The sequence below is a fragment of the Palaemon carinicauda genome, chromosome 4 (assembly GCF_036898095.1).
Source record: "Palaemon carinicauda isolate YSFRI2023 chromosome 4, ASM3689809v2, whole genome shotgun sequence".
NCBI lineage: Eukaryota > Metazoa > Arthropoda > Malacostraca > Decapoda > Palaemonidae > Palaemon > Palaemon carinicauda.
Window position 1 is genome coordinate 52809606 of NC_090728.1, and position 19134 is coordinate 52828739.

The window sequence follows — 19134 nt, forward strand, 5'->3', positions numbered from 1 at the left end:
TCTTAGCTTAAATGTTTTAAATTCTATTTTAAAGGAACTTTTTATTTGAAAAACCTTTCAGTTTTTTCCTTTAGTCAAATAACATGTTTTTTTTGACGAAATATAATTGGGCTCTTCTCTTAGGTGCGAAATCAAGAGAGAAAGAGAGAGAGAGATAGAGACGGAGGGAGAGATAGGAGAGAAAACGTTCCGTTCAAGCGGGTAACGTTGTTCTCGTGTTACTCTCGTCCCTAGTCGCTGTACGGGGAGGAAGGATAAAACGTTTTAGTTTTTTATTCTCGTCCCCAGGCTATGTGCGGTGAGAGATTGAAAACGTAGTTATATGAACTAGTGTTTAGTCTCTTTCCCAGCCACTGATTTTTTTTTTATCTTTAAATATGTTTTCTGTTTTTTGCTGGTATTAATGAGCTTGCATTATACGACTGATTTCGCAATTACTACCTTTTAATGAAGGGTAGAATTGCGTGTTTCAGGTAGAAATCAGTAAAAATTTCAGTGAAATAAGTGCAAAACAGAAAATCGAAGTGATAAAGTGATATGCGCAAAGTGTTACAGTGTTGCGTCCGAGGGTTCGTCTGTTCGTGCCTGTCGTTCACCTAGTCCGGGACCTCTTACATGCTCCCAAGCCCAGGGGAGAAGTAATGTCAAACGACTTATGGGTTCGAGAGGCCTTGACCAACGAACAGACGTTTTCCCTCTATGGTATCGGGTGTATCTTACCAAGATCTCCCCTACCATAAGACGAGAGAGACGTTGTTTCTCCTCGTCATCCGAAGGCTTTTCGCATAAGAAACCTGTCACAAGGTTTCGAAGCCCTTAAGCGAAAGTCAGTCCTTTCAGGACAGGTCCAGCGTCCTGGTTACAACCATTAGGACAGCTCTGACCCTATGCAGTCATCGGATAACTGCTCGCCGCCTAACGAAAGCGTAACACAGACTCCGAGAGTCTTTTTTTGTAGGCAAAGTGTTGCGGTCACAGACGTTACCCTCGTCTCTTACCACAACCATTTCCGTTGATCCTTAATGGGTTGTATGGCAAGACATGCAGTATATGCTTGCCTCCCTTATGGAAGACTATTCTGCCGATTAGTCCGTTGAGTCTAGCCGTTTATCTCATCGATATCCTGGCTTTCAGCCAACCTAACGTTCCTTTGTGCTTACTGTTGACGTTGGCGTAGCTTAGTCACGTCAGTCAGGTTGTTTAGAACCACACTCGATGCGGTCTCGTGTGGTTTTTCAGCCGCATTTGGACGTTAGGCCACTTGCTGAGGCTCCTGTTGACGTTCAAGACGTTCACTAACAATCGGAGTTGACTTGTTTTGACGCTGTGCGTCAACCTCCGCATTCTAGAGTTGTTTTGACTGCTCAGTCTAGGCAGTCAAAGCAGTCTCGAGTGGACGCTGTGCGTCCTCACGCACCTGTTGTGGTTGACAGTTTAGTTGTTGACAGTTCACAGACTGTCAAGCCGTTACATGACGTTGCGTTCTGGTCCGCTACTAATGCACCAGTGAATGTGGACTCTGCTTGTAAAGCATTGCCACCACGGTAGGTCTTTCCCTTGCTTGAGACTCAGCTTTTATCGGACAAGGTTCCTGTAGATGAGGAAGTTGCTGTTCCCCCTCCTGCTGATATTCCCTTGAGGACTCTGTCAGATGGAGAGGAGCCTAAAGCTGCTTAGCCTCCTATGGACTTTAATTAAATCATGATGATTTTTTTTAAGGATCTTTGTCCGGATCTTTTTGTAACTGCTGCTCCTCGTTCGCCTAAACGTCAGAGCTTACACTAGGCCTAGCTACTTCGAAGCCGTTGTTTTTAAGCTAGTGCTCTCTCGCTCTCCTAGAGAGCTTTACGTTGGCTAGGCGACTGGTTTTTCACCAGGAGGAGTTTGGGGGATACAGCCTTTGCTTTCCCTTCTTTTAAACTGGTTTATAGAGCGAGAGTCTGATATGACACGAGAGAAGTTCTCGGCTTGGGAGTTCATGCCTCTGCCCAGATAGACTTCTCAATTCTCGTAGACTCTCCCTGGCGCCTGGCCAGGAGACGCTCCAAGTTGTTTACAGGTCAACTTCACAGCTGTTTTCGAGCCTTTGAAGTTTTGCTGTACAATTATGTCACGCATAACAAGGCTTTCTGGGATGGTAAACGGTACCGCCTCAGTCGCTAACCCCGTCTGTTGCCACACCTGCTCCCGTAGACCCTAAATGGGCTTTGCTGCAAGACATGCAGTCCAAGCTTGCGTCCTTGATAGAGGACTTTAATGCGGAGAAGGTTGCTACCGAACCTTCTGGCCAACAACCTTCCAACCGGTCGGTTGTGCGCCCTGTTGACGCTGAGGTAACCTTCTCGCGTCTGCCAGTTGAGGTGGTTCCTCCACCGATGCGACCCAGTGTGGGTTGCCAGCCGCACGTTGACATTAAGCGACGCTCGGAGGTGGTTGTTGACGTTCAGGACGTTCAACAACCAGCAGAGGTGACTTGTTTTGACGCAGTGCGTCAACCTCAGCAACCCGGTAGGGTGTTGACTGCACAACCCAGACGGTCTAGACAGTCTCGGGTTGACGCTGTGCTTCCTCGCGCACCCATGGTTGTTGACAGTTCACAGACTGTGCAGCAGTTCCATGATATTGCGTCCGGCTCCGTCACGCATCCACCAGTGCGACCGGACTCAGCGAGCCAGACGTTGCCCACTCCGTTGCCGTTTCCTCATCAGTTTTCGGATGAGGAACCCTCTGATGAGGACGTTGCTGAACAACAAGACGATCAGCCCTCAGAATAGATCAAGCCCTGCTATCCATCCAGAAGATGCTGAAGAAGGAACGCTGCTCAGTCAGGCTGTGGATGAGTCTGGTAGGGACGCTGTCATCCGTGGAACAATTTGTGTCACTAGGAAGACTACACCTCCGTCTTCTTCAATACCATCTAGCTTTTCACTGGAAAAAGGACAAGACGCTAGAAGCGGTCTCGATCCCGGTTTCCGAAAAGATAAAGTCTTGTCTGACTTGGTGGAAGGACAATATCAACCTAAGAGAGGGTCTTCCCCTGGCTGTTCAGACTCCCAACCACGTTCTCTTCTCGGACGCATCGGACGTGGGCTGGGGCGCGACACTAGACGGTCGGGAATGCTCAGGACTATGGAACTCGAGTCAGAGGAGCATGCATATCAACTGCAAGGAGCTGTTGGCAGTACATCTGGCCTTGAAAAGCTTCAAGTCTCTCCTTCGAGGCAAAGTGGTGGAAGTTAACTCGGACATCACCACGGCCTTGGCGTACATCTCCAAACAAGGAGGTACCCACTCACTGACGTTGTACGAGATCACAAGGGACCTGCTCATCTGGTCAAAAGGTCAAGACATCTCCCTAGTAACGAGGTTCATCCAAGGCGACTTGAACGTCATAGCAGCTTGTCTCAGTCGGAAAGGGCAAGTAATTCCAACCGAATGGACCCTCCACAAGGATGTGTGCAAGAGACTTTGGGCCACTTGGGGTAAAACCATCCATAGATCTCTTTGCAACCTCGCTGACCAAGAGGCTTCCAATCTATTGCTCTCCAGTCCCGGACCCAGCAGCAATACATATAGATGCTTTCCTCCTAGATTGGTCACATCTGGATCTCTACGCATTCCCACCGTTCAAGATTGTCAACAAGGTACTGCAGAAGTTCGCCTCTCACGAAGGGACAAGGTTGACGTTAGTTGCTCCCCTCTGGCCCGCGAGAGAATGGTTCACCGAGATACTTCGATGGTTAGAAGACGTTCCCAGTAGTCTTCCTCTAAGGGTAGACCTTCTACGTCAGCCACACGTAAAGAAGGTACTCCAAAGCCTCCACGCTCTTCGTCTGACTGCCTTCAGACTATCGAAAGACTCTCGAGAGCTAGAGGCTTTTCGAAGGAAGCAGCCAGTGCGATTGCTAGAGCAAGGAGAGCTTCTTCCATTAGAGTCTACCAATCGAAGTGGGAAGTCTTCCGAGACTGGTGCAAGTCAGTTTCTGTATCCTCGACCAGTACCTCTGTAGCTCAGATAGCTGTTTTTCTCTTATACCTGAGAAAAGGACGATCCCTTTCAGCTCCCACTATCAAGGGCTACAGAAGCATGTTGGCATCGGTCTTCCGGCATAGAGGCTTAGATCTTTCCAAACATAAAGATCTGCAAGACCTCCTTAAGTCTTTTGAGACCACCAAGGAGCGTCGTTTGGCTACCCCTGGATGGAATTTAGACGTGGTACTAAGATTCTTCATATCAGACAGGTTGGAGCCGTTACAATCAGCCTCCCTGAAAGATCTCACTCTTAAGACTCTTTTCCTGGTATGCTTAGCCTCGGCTAAAAGAGTCGGTGAGATTCATGCCTTCAGCAAGAACATAGGATTTTCGTCAGAAAAAGCCACTTGTTCGCTACAACTTGGTTTTCTAGCCAAAAATGAGCTGCCTTCTCGGCCTTGGCCTAAATCTTTCGATATCCCCAGCTTATCGGAGATCGTAGGCAATGAACTAGAAAGAGTCTTATGCCCTGTTAGAGCTCTTAAGTTCTATTTAAAGCGTACTAAACCTTTACAAGGCCAATCTGAAGCTTTATGGTGTTCAGTTAAGAAACCATCCTTGCCTTTGTCAAAGATTGCTTGGTCAGACTTTATCAGATTGTTAATACGAGAAGCTCATTCACATCTGAGTGAGGAAGACCGAACTTTGCTTAAGGTGAAGACGCACGAAGTTAGAGCTGTAACAACTTCCGTGGCCTTTAAGCAAAATATATCTCTGCAAAGTATAATGGACGCAACCTATTGGAGAAGCAAGTCAGTGTTCGCGTCATTTTACTTGAAAGATGTCCAGTCTCTTTACAAGAACTGCTACACACTGGGACCATTCGTAGCAGCGAGTGCAGTAGTGGGTGAGGGCTCAACCACTACAGTTCCCTAATTCCATAACCTTTTTAATCTTTCTCTTGAAATGTTTTTATTGTTGTTTTTGGGTTGTCCGGAAGGCTAAGAAGCCTTTCGCATCCTGGTTGATTTGGCGGGTGGTCAAAGTCATTTCTTGAGAAGCGCCTAGATTAGGGGTTTTGATGAGGTCCTGTTGTATGGGTTGCAACCCTTGATACTTCAGATCCTAGGGGTCGATCAGCATCCTAAGAGGATCGCGAGGTTCCGTAAGGAAGACGTACTTAAAAAGGCAGAGTAATTGTTCAAGTCGACTTCCTTACCAGGTACCTATTTATTTTGTTTTTGTTATTTTGATAACTTCTAAAATGAAATAAAAATTCTTAGCTCATAATAATGTAAACATATTTTGCTGGTCTCTACCCACCCCCCTGGGTGTGAATCAGCTATTATAATCACCGGCTAAGTTAAATATTGAAAAATGTTATTTTTATAATAAAATAAATTTTTGAATATACTTATCCGGTGATTATATATTAAAGGACCCTCCCTTCCTCCCCAATAGAGACGCAGTGGGACGAGGAGAAAATTGAGTTCTTTGTTTACATTGAGTACTGGGTATCTGGACGACAGATGGCGCTGTTGGGCACACCCGCAACCTGTGTAGCGATCGCTGGCGAATTTTACCTTAGAGTTTTCTGTCGAGCAACAGAGTTGCAGCAATTATAATCACCGGGTAAGTATATTCAAAAATTTATTTTATTATAAAAATAACATTTTTCCTTTCATTCAATGTTATGCTTAGTAATATTAGGTCAAAGCTTTGGGTAAACTGACGAGGTATAAAGATCAGTCATATGCACATCCTTATTCACACAATAAATGACACTAAGCAAGCTAGGATTCTTTGCTATTGTATTTTGACAAAAAATACCTTAAACAAGTGGCTAATCATTAGAATTAACTATTTGTAGGAATTAAAATTTAAAACAGGCTAAGATGGATAAGTATTAAGGTAATTCACATAGCTTGTGTCCAAAAGGAAACTGGAAAAAGTACAGGTGTGTGAGAAACAATTACCTAGTGTTATCCTTGGTCATTATTTATTTTCATATTTGAAATTTATTCTTTTGAATTTCAGTGAGAGCATTGAGGAAACAACCAAGCATATTGACACATTGAATGTTGCACTTCAAACGGAGCGTAGCAACTTTAGTGTAGTCTCAAAAGCATTAAATGATCAGCGGAGTTTAGCAGAAACTACCAAGTCTCGCCATGCAAAACTAGTTAAGGTAAATTCTGAAAGTTTTTTTCTTAATTAGATATGATTTGGTACATCTAAGCAAAATGGAAAGTTTTTTTTATTGCTAAATTAATTTCAGTTAATACATACACTCATTCACCCTTGACTTGTACAACTTGGTAATTATGTTTGGTATGACCCAAGGATGAATTTGCAACGTTATGGATGATTAGTTTTTTTTAATTTATTTATATATTTTATTGTTTGTATGTGAGCAACTTTACACAAAAACTACTGTACTGATTTTGACAAAACTTGGTAGTCATGTTTGGTATGACCCAAGGATGAATCTAATATTTTGGATAAATTACATCAAAGTACAAGTACACAGCAGTACTTTGAAAATAATCGCAATGTTAATTTTTTGTTTGTGAACATTACGCCAAAATTACTGAACCAATTTCAACGAAACTTTTGTACATGTAGGGTATGACCTAAGGACAAATCCATTAGATTTTGAAGAAAATACATCAAGTACAAGTATGTAGTGGATTTAAGAGCAAAATAAGACTGCTTTGGGTGGCGAAGGCATGCTCTCTACTGAGTGCCCTTCTAGTTAAAAGTAAATATACCCTGAAGAAAATAAGTTACACTAAGATACTCCAAGACTAGCTTTTCAGGTATGCTCTAAACCTTTATAGCCTACATAGATAAATTATTCTAACAGCATCCAAAAATTCATTGCTGAAAAGTTCCTTGATGTTTATCAATCCAAATAACCTATGTTATATAGTACCCTGACCCTCTCTTGTTTTCCAAATAGAACCTTTTTTTAATTGAATAGATATCTTGGGAAAGAGATTTGTTTCGTATACAGGGAGTGGTTGGAGACCAGAGTCGTTCGATAGCCCTCCTTTACAGTGGAACGTACCCATTAAACTGGTGGTAGTCTTCTCCCCAATCAAGATGAAAGAGGGGAAAACTTTCCCTATGTGGAGAAGATGAGAAAAGCCATCATAGACCTGTTAGGTCTACTAGTCCCATTAGTATTTTGGCATTAAGCTTTCTAGAGTGGAATCTTGATGGCCTCTAACCATTACAAAACAAGCCCCTTGGAGGTGGAAATTCAAGAGACCTACTATTCACAGGCCGATAGCTAGAAATGTGTGGGCACTCCAAGCAAGAAGAGATATCAAAGCATCATTTGATATCTCTGCCTACTTGTGTCGCTACCTTATCAGTCTTGTTAATATCTAATACAGAATCCGAAAGTCCAAGAAATTGTGAAGAGATTAAGACCTAAATCTGATAGGATTCCTTATAAAGGAAGGAGAAGAGAATTGAGGTACTGACTCATTTTACATATCAACCACATTGTTGATGATGGTACTTGTCAATATATAGTTTTTAGAAATTTTTCTTTTTTAGGCATCACAGTATTTCTTATACATCTTTTTGAATGTCAATTGGCCTGTTAAGCAGATTTTTTAATTTAAATTTGAATTTTCCAGGATCTCCAAAATTCCCTTAAAGAAGAGCGAGATAAAAATGAAAAGATTCTCAAAGAGTTGCAAGAAAATAAATTTAATAAAAGAAGAGGTTTCTCTGGTAGTGAAGAGTCTGTGAAAGGCATCACAAAATCAGGACTAAAGAATGCAAATAGTCGCTCCAGTCTTGATGATTTGCAGGTACAGTATGTCCCCTTTGTGTCATTTAGTCTGGTATATTGCAGTCTTTGCGTTACGTAAAACCAATATTTCTCATAAAATTTTATTCTATGAACTCTTTCTACTGGAGCTTTTCTTGACAAGTCCTTCTAATGTTTTTAGAATTTCTTGTTTAGTATGGTTTGCAAGGGAAATATGTCAGTTTAAAGATATCAAATAAAGAATTATTATATAATATTTAACATGATTTATGTAACACAGTTGTTAATTAATCTTATTATTTAAAGACACGTCTAGCTATTGAGCAAGAACGAGTTGTAGAACTGCAAAGAAAATATGACATAGAGAGAGGGAAAGTTGCAAACCTTGGTGAACAGGCTTCCATTGAAAGGGCCCGTGCTCGCACTGAACTAATGGAAGAGCAGGCAAGATGTGCCGAGTTAACTGCGGTAATTAAGAACAATCAACTCGAGAAAGAAAATTTGCTGAGAATGGTAAGTAACGGTACATATTTATTTTTTATTGTTTTCTTTTTAAAGTATGAGAATACTGTAAAAGATGGATGACTGTTTGGGTAATTCTTTTAAAGATACAATATACTTTTAATGTAGTGTGTATTATTTAGATTAAACTTCTTGGAATTCATGTGCTATTCATTGTAAATGGAAATACTTCTCCCAAAATTGGAATAAAAGAAACATTTCACCAAAAATTGTTTGTTCCCGCTGGAAAGAAGCTGGAAAGGCATTGAACAATGTATCTGGGACAGAAAGAATGGTCTTAAGAACCATGAATACAAATAGGGAATGATAAAATAAGTTTGTCATAGTTTGCCTTATTTTATTTTGTCTTACCTGCATTATCTATTCAGTTTATTACTTACAGTAGGTGTAAGATGTAAGGAATTATTATAATTTTGCATTAAAAGCTAACTTTGTATTTAAGAATTTTTTCCTAAATTACAGATGAGTCAAGACAAAGAGCGCTTAAGACAACGAGAACTACTTATTAGAGATCTTGAGAATAAACTAAGTAAAATGGAGTCTGAACTTCAAGCTCAAACTACCGCATGTCAAGTAACATCTCACAAAGTACGAGAAGGAGATGCACAACTTCACATGAGGTACAACCAGGCAGTTCAGAAACTGGTAAGTTTTGAGTATTTTACTATTTTTCGCTAGTTTTCACAAGGAAGACGGGTTGACTTCATTGTTGATAATCTTGAAACAAGATTTGTTTCTACACAAATAGAAACTTTCGTTCTTTAATAGGAGTAGGATTTCAACAAAGGCAGAAACTCTGCTGTTAAGATTTATATTGTAGTATAGGTGGTTACTGGTGGGTAGCTGGGGAAGCCCCGGCCCCCTTCCAGCTTGATGAGAAGCCAATTTGAACTAGGCTCATGAGTAGTACAGACATACTCTTGGTCAACAAACTTTTTTGAATATTGGCTTTTTATTATCTTTTTACATTTCTTGTTTGTGAGCTTGTTCATGAAGAAATCACGAGTAGGCATGTGGTCTTGCCATGGAATTCCCAGACGATGTTGAACTTTCATGAGCAAGCCTCCCAGTAACAGTATTTTGGCAAGAAGAAAAAGAAAACTAATTGATATTTTTCCCTTAGGGTTCTACCACTAAGGCAAAGAAATACCATGGATCTTTTGTCTTCCCTCTTGAAACTCAGGCTTTTTATCCTTCTCTGTGTTCCTCTGGTAGGAATCCAAAGGAGGAAGATGACAATAATCTATCTCTGGATCAAACCCATGCTGTTCTATCTTATTTCTCTCCCTCTTGTTTTTGTTTTGAAGTTTTTAAAGTTTGTATATAAAAGATCTAATTTAGTGTTGTTACTGTTCTTAAATTGTTTTATTTTGATTATTTTTTGCTTCTCTTGTAGGTTATTTATTGCTTTATATCCTTTCCTCACTTCACTATTTTTCCTTGTTGAAGCCCTTGCGCTTATAGCATCTTGCTTTTCCCATTAGGGTTATAGCTTGGCTTGTAATGATGATATTAATAAGAGATGGATAATATTTTTATATATTCACTTTCCAGGGGGAGGCAGAAGCAGAAATATGTTCAGTAAAGCAGATGGTCAGATCATTAAAGAATGAAATAGAAGAGTGTCGGGAAAGAGAACTATCTGTACTGGAAGAACTGAAGAGAGAACGTACAGCTATCGACAGACTAGGTCTTCCTGCATTAGCAAGGTCAAATGTAAGTTAGATATTTGTTTTGGTCTTTCTCATCCAATTGTAATTGTATTAGATACAAACTATTCACTGTTTTGGACCTTTTCGTAAGTTTTCATTCTATTTTTCCATCGTTTCATGAGTCGTTTTTTTTTTTATTGGCAACAACTCCGGCTTTGTTTGTTTTAAAAAAAATTGTAAAATTGAATTCTTTAATTTGACCAATCAAGGTTCTGACAGCATATTGATGCATAATTTATTGTACAACTTTGAAGATTTCAGTTGAAAGAATTTTTATATTCAATATTCATTATGAATTACATAGGAATGACTTGAAGAAATTGAAATTACCGGTATGATAATAATGAGATACTTACTGTATGAAGTTTGTGTTCTTTGATATATGAGAAATGGTATCTGTCCACATGTTTATAAACAGAATTACTGTTTATGTTTGATATATCTGCATATTTTTTGTTTAGAGTACTGTACTTAGTTTTTTAAATTTATTCATTTATTTTTGTAACTTGATAGATGTTGTTTATTAGTGGGGGATAATTCTTTATTGTACTTATACACTCACTTGCGTAATATTCATAAATTTGAAAGATCTGGAGTAGAAAAACATGCTAAAGGGGAATTGAAAGATTTTAAATACTGTTATAAATGTATTGAAATATTCTAAAGTTTTGAAAAATTTTTATCCTTAGAATCTGAATGAATATTTTGAACTGCAAGTAAAGGAGAATCTTCAGCTATGTAAGTTAGTTTTGAAAAATATGGATGAAAAAGATGCTCTCCGTAAGACTATATCAAATTTAGAGAGTAAGATACAAGATCTTACACAAAAGTACGCCAAGGCAAACTCGGTAAGTGATATTGAATTTTTGTAAAGTAGATCGAGTTGTTTACTTGAGATTCCTTTATCGACATATTTCTTTGAATCTCGCCTGATGTTCATATTGCTGCTTCTCCAGAAGCTCAGTTTGATTAATACTTAACCTTTAAAATTTTAGAAATTTAAACATTTTCCTACTTTCTTACCCTTCAGTAAATGCATGCCCTTATCAAAGGAGTGGAACCTTTTGGGGCTAAGTGGTAAGAAGCCTAGAACTGGTGTCCCAGGTACTCTTTGTCCCCTTCACTGTTGATCAGGAATACAATATTATTATTATTATTGCTACTAGCTAAGCTACAACCCTAGTTGGAAAAGCATGAAGCTATAAGACCAAGGGCTCCAACAGGGAAAAATAGCCCAGTGAGGAAAGGAAACAAGGAAATACAAGTGAAGTAATAGCAATCAAAATAAAGTATTTTAAGAACAGAATCAACATTAAATTAGATCTATCATATATAAGCTATAAAAACATTTATAAAAACAAGAGGAAGAGAATCAAGACAGAATAGTGTGCCCAAGTGTATCCTCAAGCAAGAGAACTCTAACCCAAGACAGTGGAAGACCATGGTACAGAGGCTATGGCACCACCAAGATTATTTACTTACTGAGTATTAGAATGTCTTCCCTTGGTTTTGTTAACAATTGCTGCATGAAATGTGCATGGGAATTGTTTCTAGAGGAACATGATCCTCATTCCTTTTGTGTATCATTTCAGGGATAATACTATGATTTAAATAACTGTTGCAAAGAGTGCGTTTCACATATTGTACTATTCATGGAAAAGTATATTCCAATGGCTCCTGATGAAGTTCAAAGAACAAAAGGAAACTTGCTGTTAGTTCAGAGGAAAAGCCAGGGAAGACTACGCATGTTGATTATAGAAGAGATGACGACGATATTGACATAACTCTGCATTTAGACAGTTCACGACAGGCATTTTTCAATGCTAAAGATGCTCAAAAAAATAGACAGACAAAAATATATTGTTAATCAGTCTTGCTCGTGTGTGCCGTTGGATAAAAGTAGCCTATGTATGTGTGTAGGGAGCCAAATTTTGGGATTTAAGGGAAGGGGCTCACTACATGTAAGTAAATTACCCTAAAATATGATGATTATGTCCTTTGATCCCATGTGGTGCGGTAAATTACTGCTAAAAATCCAAACTTGTACATATTAAAGTCTATTCTGTCAATCTCTACAAAGCACTTTGAAGCCCGATTTCTTGACATAAAAAATTTTCAGAAACATTTTTTTCAACTTTTCTAATGTTGACCGTTTTTTTGTCATTCAAACACGTAATGTTAGGGAATTTTGTATCCTACATTCTCTACATTCACTTTTAACTAAAAAAAAAAATGCACATATAAAAAATAATGACCTTTAAAAGTAACATAGATTTGTTAATAAATTTGTATATAAAAATAAAATGCTAAGAGAATATTACATGAATAACGTTTTGTGTATAGAATTATCTTTCAAATGGTTTTTAGATAAGAAAAAATGGGTTAAGGAGAAAAAAGTTGATAAAGTTGATGTAACTCCAAAATAATATTGTTTTAATGGGACAGAGTCGTACTCCTTAAGAGGAAAGAGGAGATACTGTCAGAAAGAACAGAGATGAGGATGGTGAGAGGGAGTGCTGGAATATCACTATTGAAAAGGAGGGAGAGCCTAGATATAAGAAGAATGTGGGTGTATATGTAATATTTTATTACTAAAATAAGTGCAAAAATTTTGAACGAATTCAGTAATATATGCTGACCAAATTGCCCATAACATACAATCTTTGCTTGTGGCCTCACCCATCAGAAAGTTATCACACACAATAAGCATATGTGCCAGATCTCATGAAACCTTCCCATCATGTCTGCCTTTTGATAAGTTCTTCACACTCATACTGAAATGAGAAAAAGAGAATATTAGGAAAAAACTCCAGGCCAGTTGGAGAGCGTCGGGAACATGTCTGTTCGCTACGACAGCCAGAATCAAAATCGAGGCTCCAAGCGCTGTCAAACCTGGTCCACCAGTGAATACTTGGTGGCAGTTACCTGAACTTCGATAATTCTTCAGGCCATTACTAGCTATTGCCAGAATCTTACCCTACTAAAGGACTTAAGTTTGTATAGCTAGGAAAAATACAAGTTACTTTTAAAATTTGTGATTTTACATACAGTATAGTTATCATCTACAGATGATCTTAAATTGCTGATATCAAAATGCCAGGTAAGGTAAGAGATTTTATGAGATTTAAAGCCAAGTGTCATTCATGAAGAAATTTAAATGCTATATTTTTTTATTTGACTTACTGATTCCTTGCCATTCTAAAACTCAGAGGTGTAGAGTATAGATGTAAGTGAATGAAATGTATCAAAGTGTCAAGTTTGTGACAAACACATGCCATCTCAGTGGTTGAAAAAGAGAAAACTGTAATGTATGTATGTTATTACTAACTTAATGTGCTATAACATGTGTACTAAGAGAGGCATGTCTTAGTACTGTTCCTATATTTATTTCTGTATACGAACCCTTGTTTGTTTGACATACAATACATCAAAAAAAAAAATTTTTATCATATGTTTAGAGGTATAGTATTGTTTAAAATCATGTCATAAACTTTTTTTTTCAGGAAAAGATTGACAGCTCAAGTAATGAGGTCTACTTGAAAAGAGAAGTAAGGAAATATACAGAAAAAGTTGTCTCTTTAGAAAATGCATTATCACAAAAAGATGCTGAGTTGCAGTCCAGAGCAAATAATGGTAGCAGCAACATGTGCCTTAATTGTAGGGTAAGTATATTTGTTGTTAGAGAATGCTTACTTTCCTTTAATTGCATGATTTTCCTATTGGAAAGATGTATTTAGTCTCTTGATAAGTTTTAGTATACTGTATTAATATTTTTGGTGTAGTGATCAAGGCAAATTTGTCAATCACATGAAGCCGAGATTACATCTGTAATGTCTTAAGACTTAGCGATTCTGAAGTGATGATAACCGCAATTACTATGGTAAAAAATAAATTTCGTGCACCTGTGGGCCATTGGCAGAAGGTAACTCTCATCCTTATTCTGTGGTGTGTTCATGCTGTGCACTTGGCTTAAATATCCAGAAGATTCTGTCAGTGTCAGAAATCAAGAGTTATAGCTTTTTCAGATTTCAATAATTTCAAGGAGTTAAGACAGTAACCTGTAGAAACCTCAGTAGAGAGTTTAGCTTTTTTATCACAACTTTCCTATAAGAAAGATCAATGTTCTAAATGACATCTCTCTCTTTTTTCTCCTAATAATGACTAAGCTTTATATCAATATATGTTTATATAGTTAGGTCATACTAAAATCATTTTAGACTTTGAAAGAAAGTTTATTAGATAATTATCTTTTTTTTTTGTATTTTCATCAGTTGTCAGGAATATACAGTACAGTATTTTTTTTTTTTTTTTTTTTTTTTAAGTAGTTTGATTGGCATGGAATTTTTATGAAGCTATATAACAAAATGTTATTTCAGATGCCTCATTTTTTTTTTTTTTTTTTTAAGTAGTTTGATTGGCATGGAATTTTTATGAAGCTATATAACAAAATGTTATTTCAGATGCCTCATTTTTTTTTTTTTTTTTTTTTTAAGTAGTTTGATTGGCATGGAATTTTTATGAAGCTATATAACAAAATGTTATTTCAGATGCCTCATTTTTTTTTTTTTTTTTTTAAGTAGTTTGATTGGCATGGAATTTTTATGAAGCTATATAACAAAATGTTATTTCAGATGCCTCATTTTTTTTTTTTTTTTTAAGTAGTTTGATTGGCATGGAATTTTTATGAAGCTATATAACAAAATGTTATTTCAGATGCCTCATGTTTACGATGAAAACGTAAGACTAAGATCAAGATGGAAGTCTTTGCTTTATCAGAAACAATACCTGTTGTCATGCTTAAGAACTTATAAAGACAGCGAAGTTCAAGTCCTAGCTCGAATGCATAACATTGCTGAGGGATACAACCCGGCTGGTAGAAGTAGAGCAGAGGCTACTTGTGAAAAGAAACAAATTAGATGTAAATTGAAGTGAGTATTTTTTCCATATCATGTTAACCATTTTTTAAACCTCTATAATATGCAAATGTTTATTTGCTAATTTTGTTTAAATATTTTTTTCCTGAACAAAAATGTCCCTCATTATTAAAAAATAATCCTAAATATCTGAATGAATTACATAACAAAAGACATGGAAAAAAATCATCTTCTTTGTCTGCATCTTTTCCCACCTTTATGTGGGGTCGATGTTTCTGGCCAGTGTTCTCCATCTACCTCTAAATTGTGGGACAGAGGTAGATGGAGAACGCTGGCCAGAAACATCGACCCCACAGAAAGGTGGGAAAAGATGCAGACAAAGAAGAAGAAGATTTTTTTCCATGTCTTTTGTTATGTAATTCATTCAAAGATATTTAAGATTTTTTTTCAGGTTTCTTCTATGTATAGGTTATGCCTCTTGAGATTATCTCTTAGCTGTGGTGTTAGAACATAGTAGACTTCTATTGTTTCCACCCACCAAATTTTCTTGAAACTTGTCCTGCCATCGTCAACTAAATGTGTTTGACGATTTCTAAGGTAGCAGCATGTATTGGCTAGTCAGAAACGTATCTTGAATGCACGCTTTTTTTTACTACATTACTTATTCATATTTTCAAGCATCTTTTCCTTTTGTGAACCTTGATATTTATATGCAACAGTTCCTTCCTAATCTAAAATGGAAACATGTCTCTGAATTTTTCTCTTGATTTCCTGTTAAGGACAAGAAGACAAGGGTGATTTGTGAAATATTCTGAAAAATGTACAGCAAATGTTAAAAGCTATATTTTTTTTTCTTTAGAAAACCTGATGACCTAACTAAGCTTTCTTCAAAAGCTTGAGTGTACATCTCTAACGCCTACCTAGAATAACTCCCATTTCATATATTCTGAATATGGAAAGCTGGAAATTAGGACTGAAAATGAATATGAGTAAAACTAAGATCATGTGTAATGAAATGGTATCTGGTTTCTTTGTTATTGCACTGCTCTTCCCTATTGTCTTGGTGGAGACCTACAAGTAATTTGGGTCAGTTTTTTTATAGTGTTGATCACTTTCCATATTTACCTCAATCATTAGGGTAATTTTTGTATTAATAGGTTGAGGGTTACATAATAATTAACTGGTAGTTAAGGGAGCTGATTGAATATCTGAATAACAAAATAAAAGTAGAAAGTAGATTATCAATTTGTTATACTTCATTCCTATCTCATGAAGTTTTTTCCGTAAATATCTTAGTGTTACTTATCATCTACATCGTTCAGCATACTTACAAGTTGTACTTTCAATCATTCTCTCTTTCAGAGTATATGCAATCCAAATGATAGCTATAAACAGAATGAAGTTTCTAGTCAAGAGATGGAAGTATGCTAGACGGATCGGATCACACACCTTGCAACCTCTCGTTACTAATGCTCAAACAGGCCGATTAGGTAAGGGATTTTCATTTACTTAGTTTTCTTTTTCATTGATTAAAATGAACTTTTAGTTGTCTGCTTATAGATTGAAGTGATAGAGTAATTTTCCTGTTTTGTGTTATTACTGGTGAAGTTTATGAAAAATTACCATATATTGTCTTAGAATTTTAATTTATATGAACCTCCCTTTTATGTTTATATTGCTTCTGTTCCAGAAGCTTTGTTTATTGACATTTATTCCTTAGATTTAAAAAAAAAAAACCTTTCAATAGAGAAAGGAACTAATGGCAATGGCAATTATTTATTGAAGAGAAAGAAAAGAGTAAGTTTTTAATTTTTAATTTTTCAAGTAAGTGTTGATTAAAGTGAACTTCTAAAGAAGTAGTAATATGAATATCAGGTGAGTATAGAAATTAGCAATTTTATTATTAAAATTATGTTGTTTTTTATTGTTCATAACATTGCCAAGTCTTTTTCTGTTTGGGATATATTTTTTATAGCTGAAAATCTACCCTTTAACATTTACTGTACAGTATATTTAGTTTGAAATATGAGTAACAGAATTTAAGTGTTATGCAATAACTTTAAATTCAGGGTTTTAGTAGATTAGATTTCTTTTACACATATTTTGTTCCAGGTTGGGGAAATACTGATCAACCCGAGTCTTCCAATATCATAAGTAGTATCCATTTGCCAATTACAGTTGAAAGAACATCAGAAACCGCAGCAAGGATATTCACAGGCGCCTTAACCCCACCTACTAGAGATCCAATGAATTTACCCCGTACAGACTCTCTACAGAGTACAAGTTGCAGGTAACTTGAAAACTTACTAACATAGCCCTTGAAACTTCATGTAAAATAGTTGAGAACCTTCGGGAAGCAGGAGTGCCAAAGACCTAAACCTCTGCTCTAAACCTTCTTCTTCTTCTTTGTCTGTATCCTTTCCCACTTCTATGTGGGGTCGATGTTTTTGGCCAGCGTTCTCCATCTACCTCTGTCCCACACTTCATCACCGGTTAATCCCTTTGATTGAAGGTCATTCATGATACAGTCCATCCACCTCCACTTTGGTCTCCCTCTCATTCTCATTCCTTTACCTCCATTTCCATCACTCTCCTCCCAGCTCTAAACCTTCGCAAATATAAAACAAAAGCCAAGCCTTGTTTGGGGGATTTTATTTTAAGCATATGTGTAATTGTTACTGTTGGTAGAAGTTTTTCAGTTGTTGATGGGAAATGTTAAATGCTGCATTTTGCTTATTTTTTTTCTTTTGTTACTCTGTATGAAGGAGGGGCCTCTCTCTTGGGTATAGGGATCTTTATGTCTGCTCTGCCAGACAGTTTGTAACAACCAATCTTGAATGTGAAATGCAATTAGAGTTAATCTGTGAATGAGATTTATAAATTAATAAATGAGATTTAGAAATTAATGAAAAACTGAGAGACAGAGGGGCAATTACAAAATATTCAAAGTTGAAATGCATTGCAGAATAGTCTCGTTCGTACAGTATTACTCAAGAAAGCAATGAGCATATGGAGGGAAATTTCTACTTGCAGACCGAGGCAATGCTTGGATACTGATTAGAATTTTTATGCTTGTACAATATACCGATTTGCTCTTATTCAGTCACTCATAAAGCAAAGTACTTCTGTAAATAAGTTACTGAGTTTATTGGATTTTGTTTGTGTCATGCTGACCCAAGCTTTATAACTTGATATTCTATCTGCATAGATAAACGTAGAGAGTAGAGGTCCCCTTTTTTGTTTTGTTTCATTGTTGATGTCGGCTACCCCCCAAAATTGGGGGAAGTGCCTTTGGTATATGTATGTATGTATAGATAAACTTTTCTATAGCATCGGTCCTTTTCAATACTTCTTTATTGAAGAGCCAGTGAACTCACTAATAAAATACTGTACATCTTCATTTCTTCCTGAAATGAAGTTTTCATTCATAAAACACAAGTATTAATAGCTATAATATTTCTTGCTTTATCTCAGATGAAAATGTACCTCCTAAACAACAGACAAGTCTTAATGTATCACATACATCTATTCCTAATCTACGATTAAAGAAAGATTATTCCAAATAGACCATGTTACTTGTAAGGTAACAGTTGGGGTTATCAAATGAGATTGAGATTACTATACTCTACTTAAGGGAAGGGAAGCCTCCACCTTATTGATGTTTGAGCCTTATACAGTACTTCTTTTAGTCTGAGCAATGATCACCTTATAGGAGCATTGGACTATTGTGTTTTTTCCTGTAATTTCTTGTCACTTTTGGACTCTGATGATTATCAAGTATAAAAGTTGTTTTATCCTCGTGTAATATCAATTGAGGAGAATCTTTTTAAGATCCTTATTTCAATCTCATGGAAATATTACCCTTGGAAACTAATCATACTGGCTTACCAATTCATCAAACATGTCAGGGTATCTTGACATCAGTGTGTCTAATTACGTACACGCCTTTTCTAGTTCTTATTTTGAGAAACTTAATCTTTATCTACAAATTCAATATGGAAAAATATCAAACTCTTCAGGTTGGCCAGCCCTTAAAACTTAAGAAATTCAATTATTATTATTATTATTATTATTATTATTATTATTATTATTATTACTAGCCAAGTTACAACCCTAGTTGGAAAAGCAAGATGCTATAAGCCCAAGGGCTCCAATAGGGAAAAATAGCCCAGTGAGGAAAGGAAATAAGGAAATGAATAAATGATGAGAACAAATTAACAATAAATCATTCTAAAAACAGTAACAACATCAAAATAGATATGTCAT

At 36.9% G+C, this 19134-nt stretch overlaps 1 protein-coding gene across 9 annotated transcripts in view; it reads left to right on the forward strand.

Annotated features, from left to right (window-relative positions):
- LOC137639954 (golgin subfamily A member 4-like) overlaps positions 1-19134 on the forward strand; it is a 190250-nt gene that overhangs the window by 165961 nt on the left and 5155 nt on the right. For 8 of the 9 annotated variants that reach the window (XM_068372272.1, XM_068372266.1, XM_068372271.1 and 5 more), the window contains 10 exons: positions 6011-6161; positions 7624-7800; positions 8067-8273; positions 8745-8927; positions 9837-9998; positions 10684-10842; positions 13498-13656; positions 14708-14922; positions 16231-16358; positions 16981-17158. In XM_068372272.1, coding sequence (XP_068228373.1) covers positions 6011-6161; positions 7624-7800; positions 8067-8273; positions 8745-8927; positions 9837-9998; positions 10684-10842; positions 13498-13656; positions 14708-14922; positions 16231-16358; positions 16981-17158 — 1719 coding nt within the window. The remainder of the gene's footprint in view (positions 1-6010; positions 6162-7623; positions 7801-8066; positions 8274-8744; positions 8928-9836; positions 9999-10683; positions 10843-13497; positions 13657-14707; positions 14923-16230; positions 16359-16980; positions 17159-19134) is intronic. The other variant, XM_068372265.1, reaches the window with a different exon arrangement.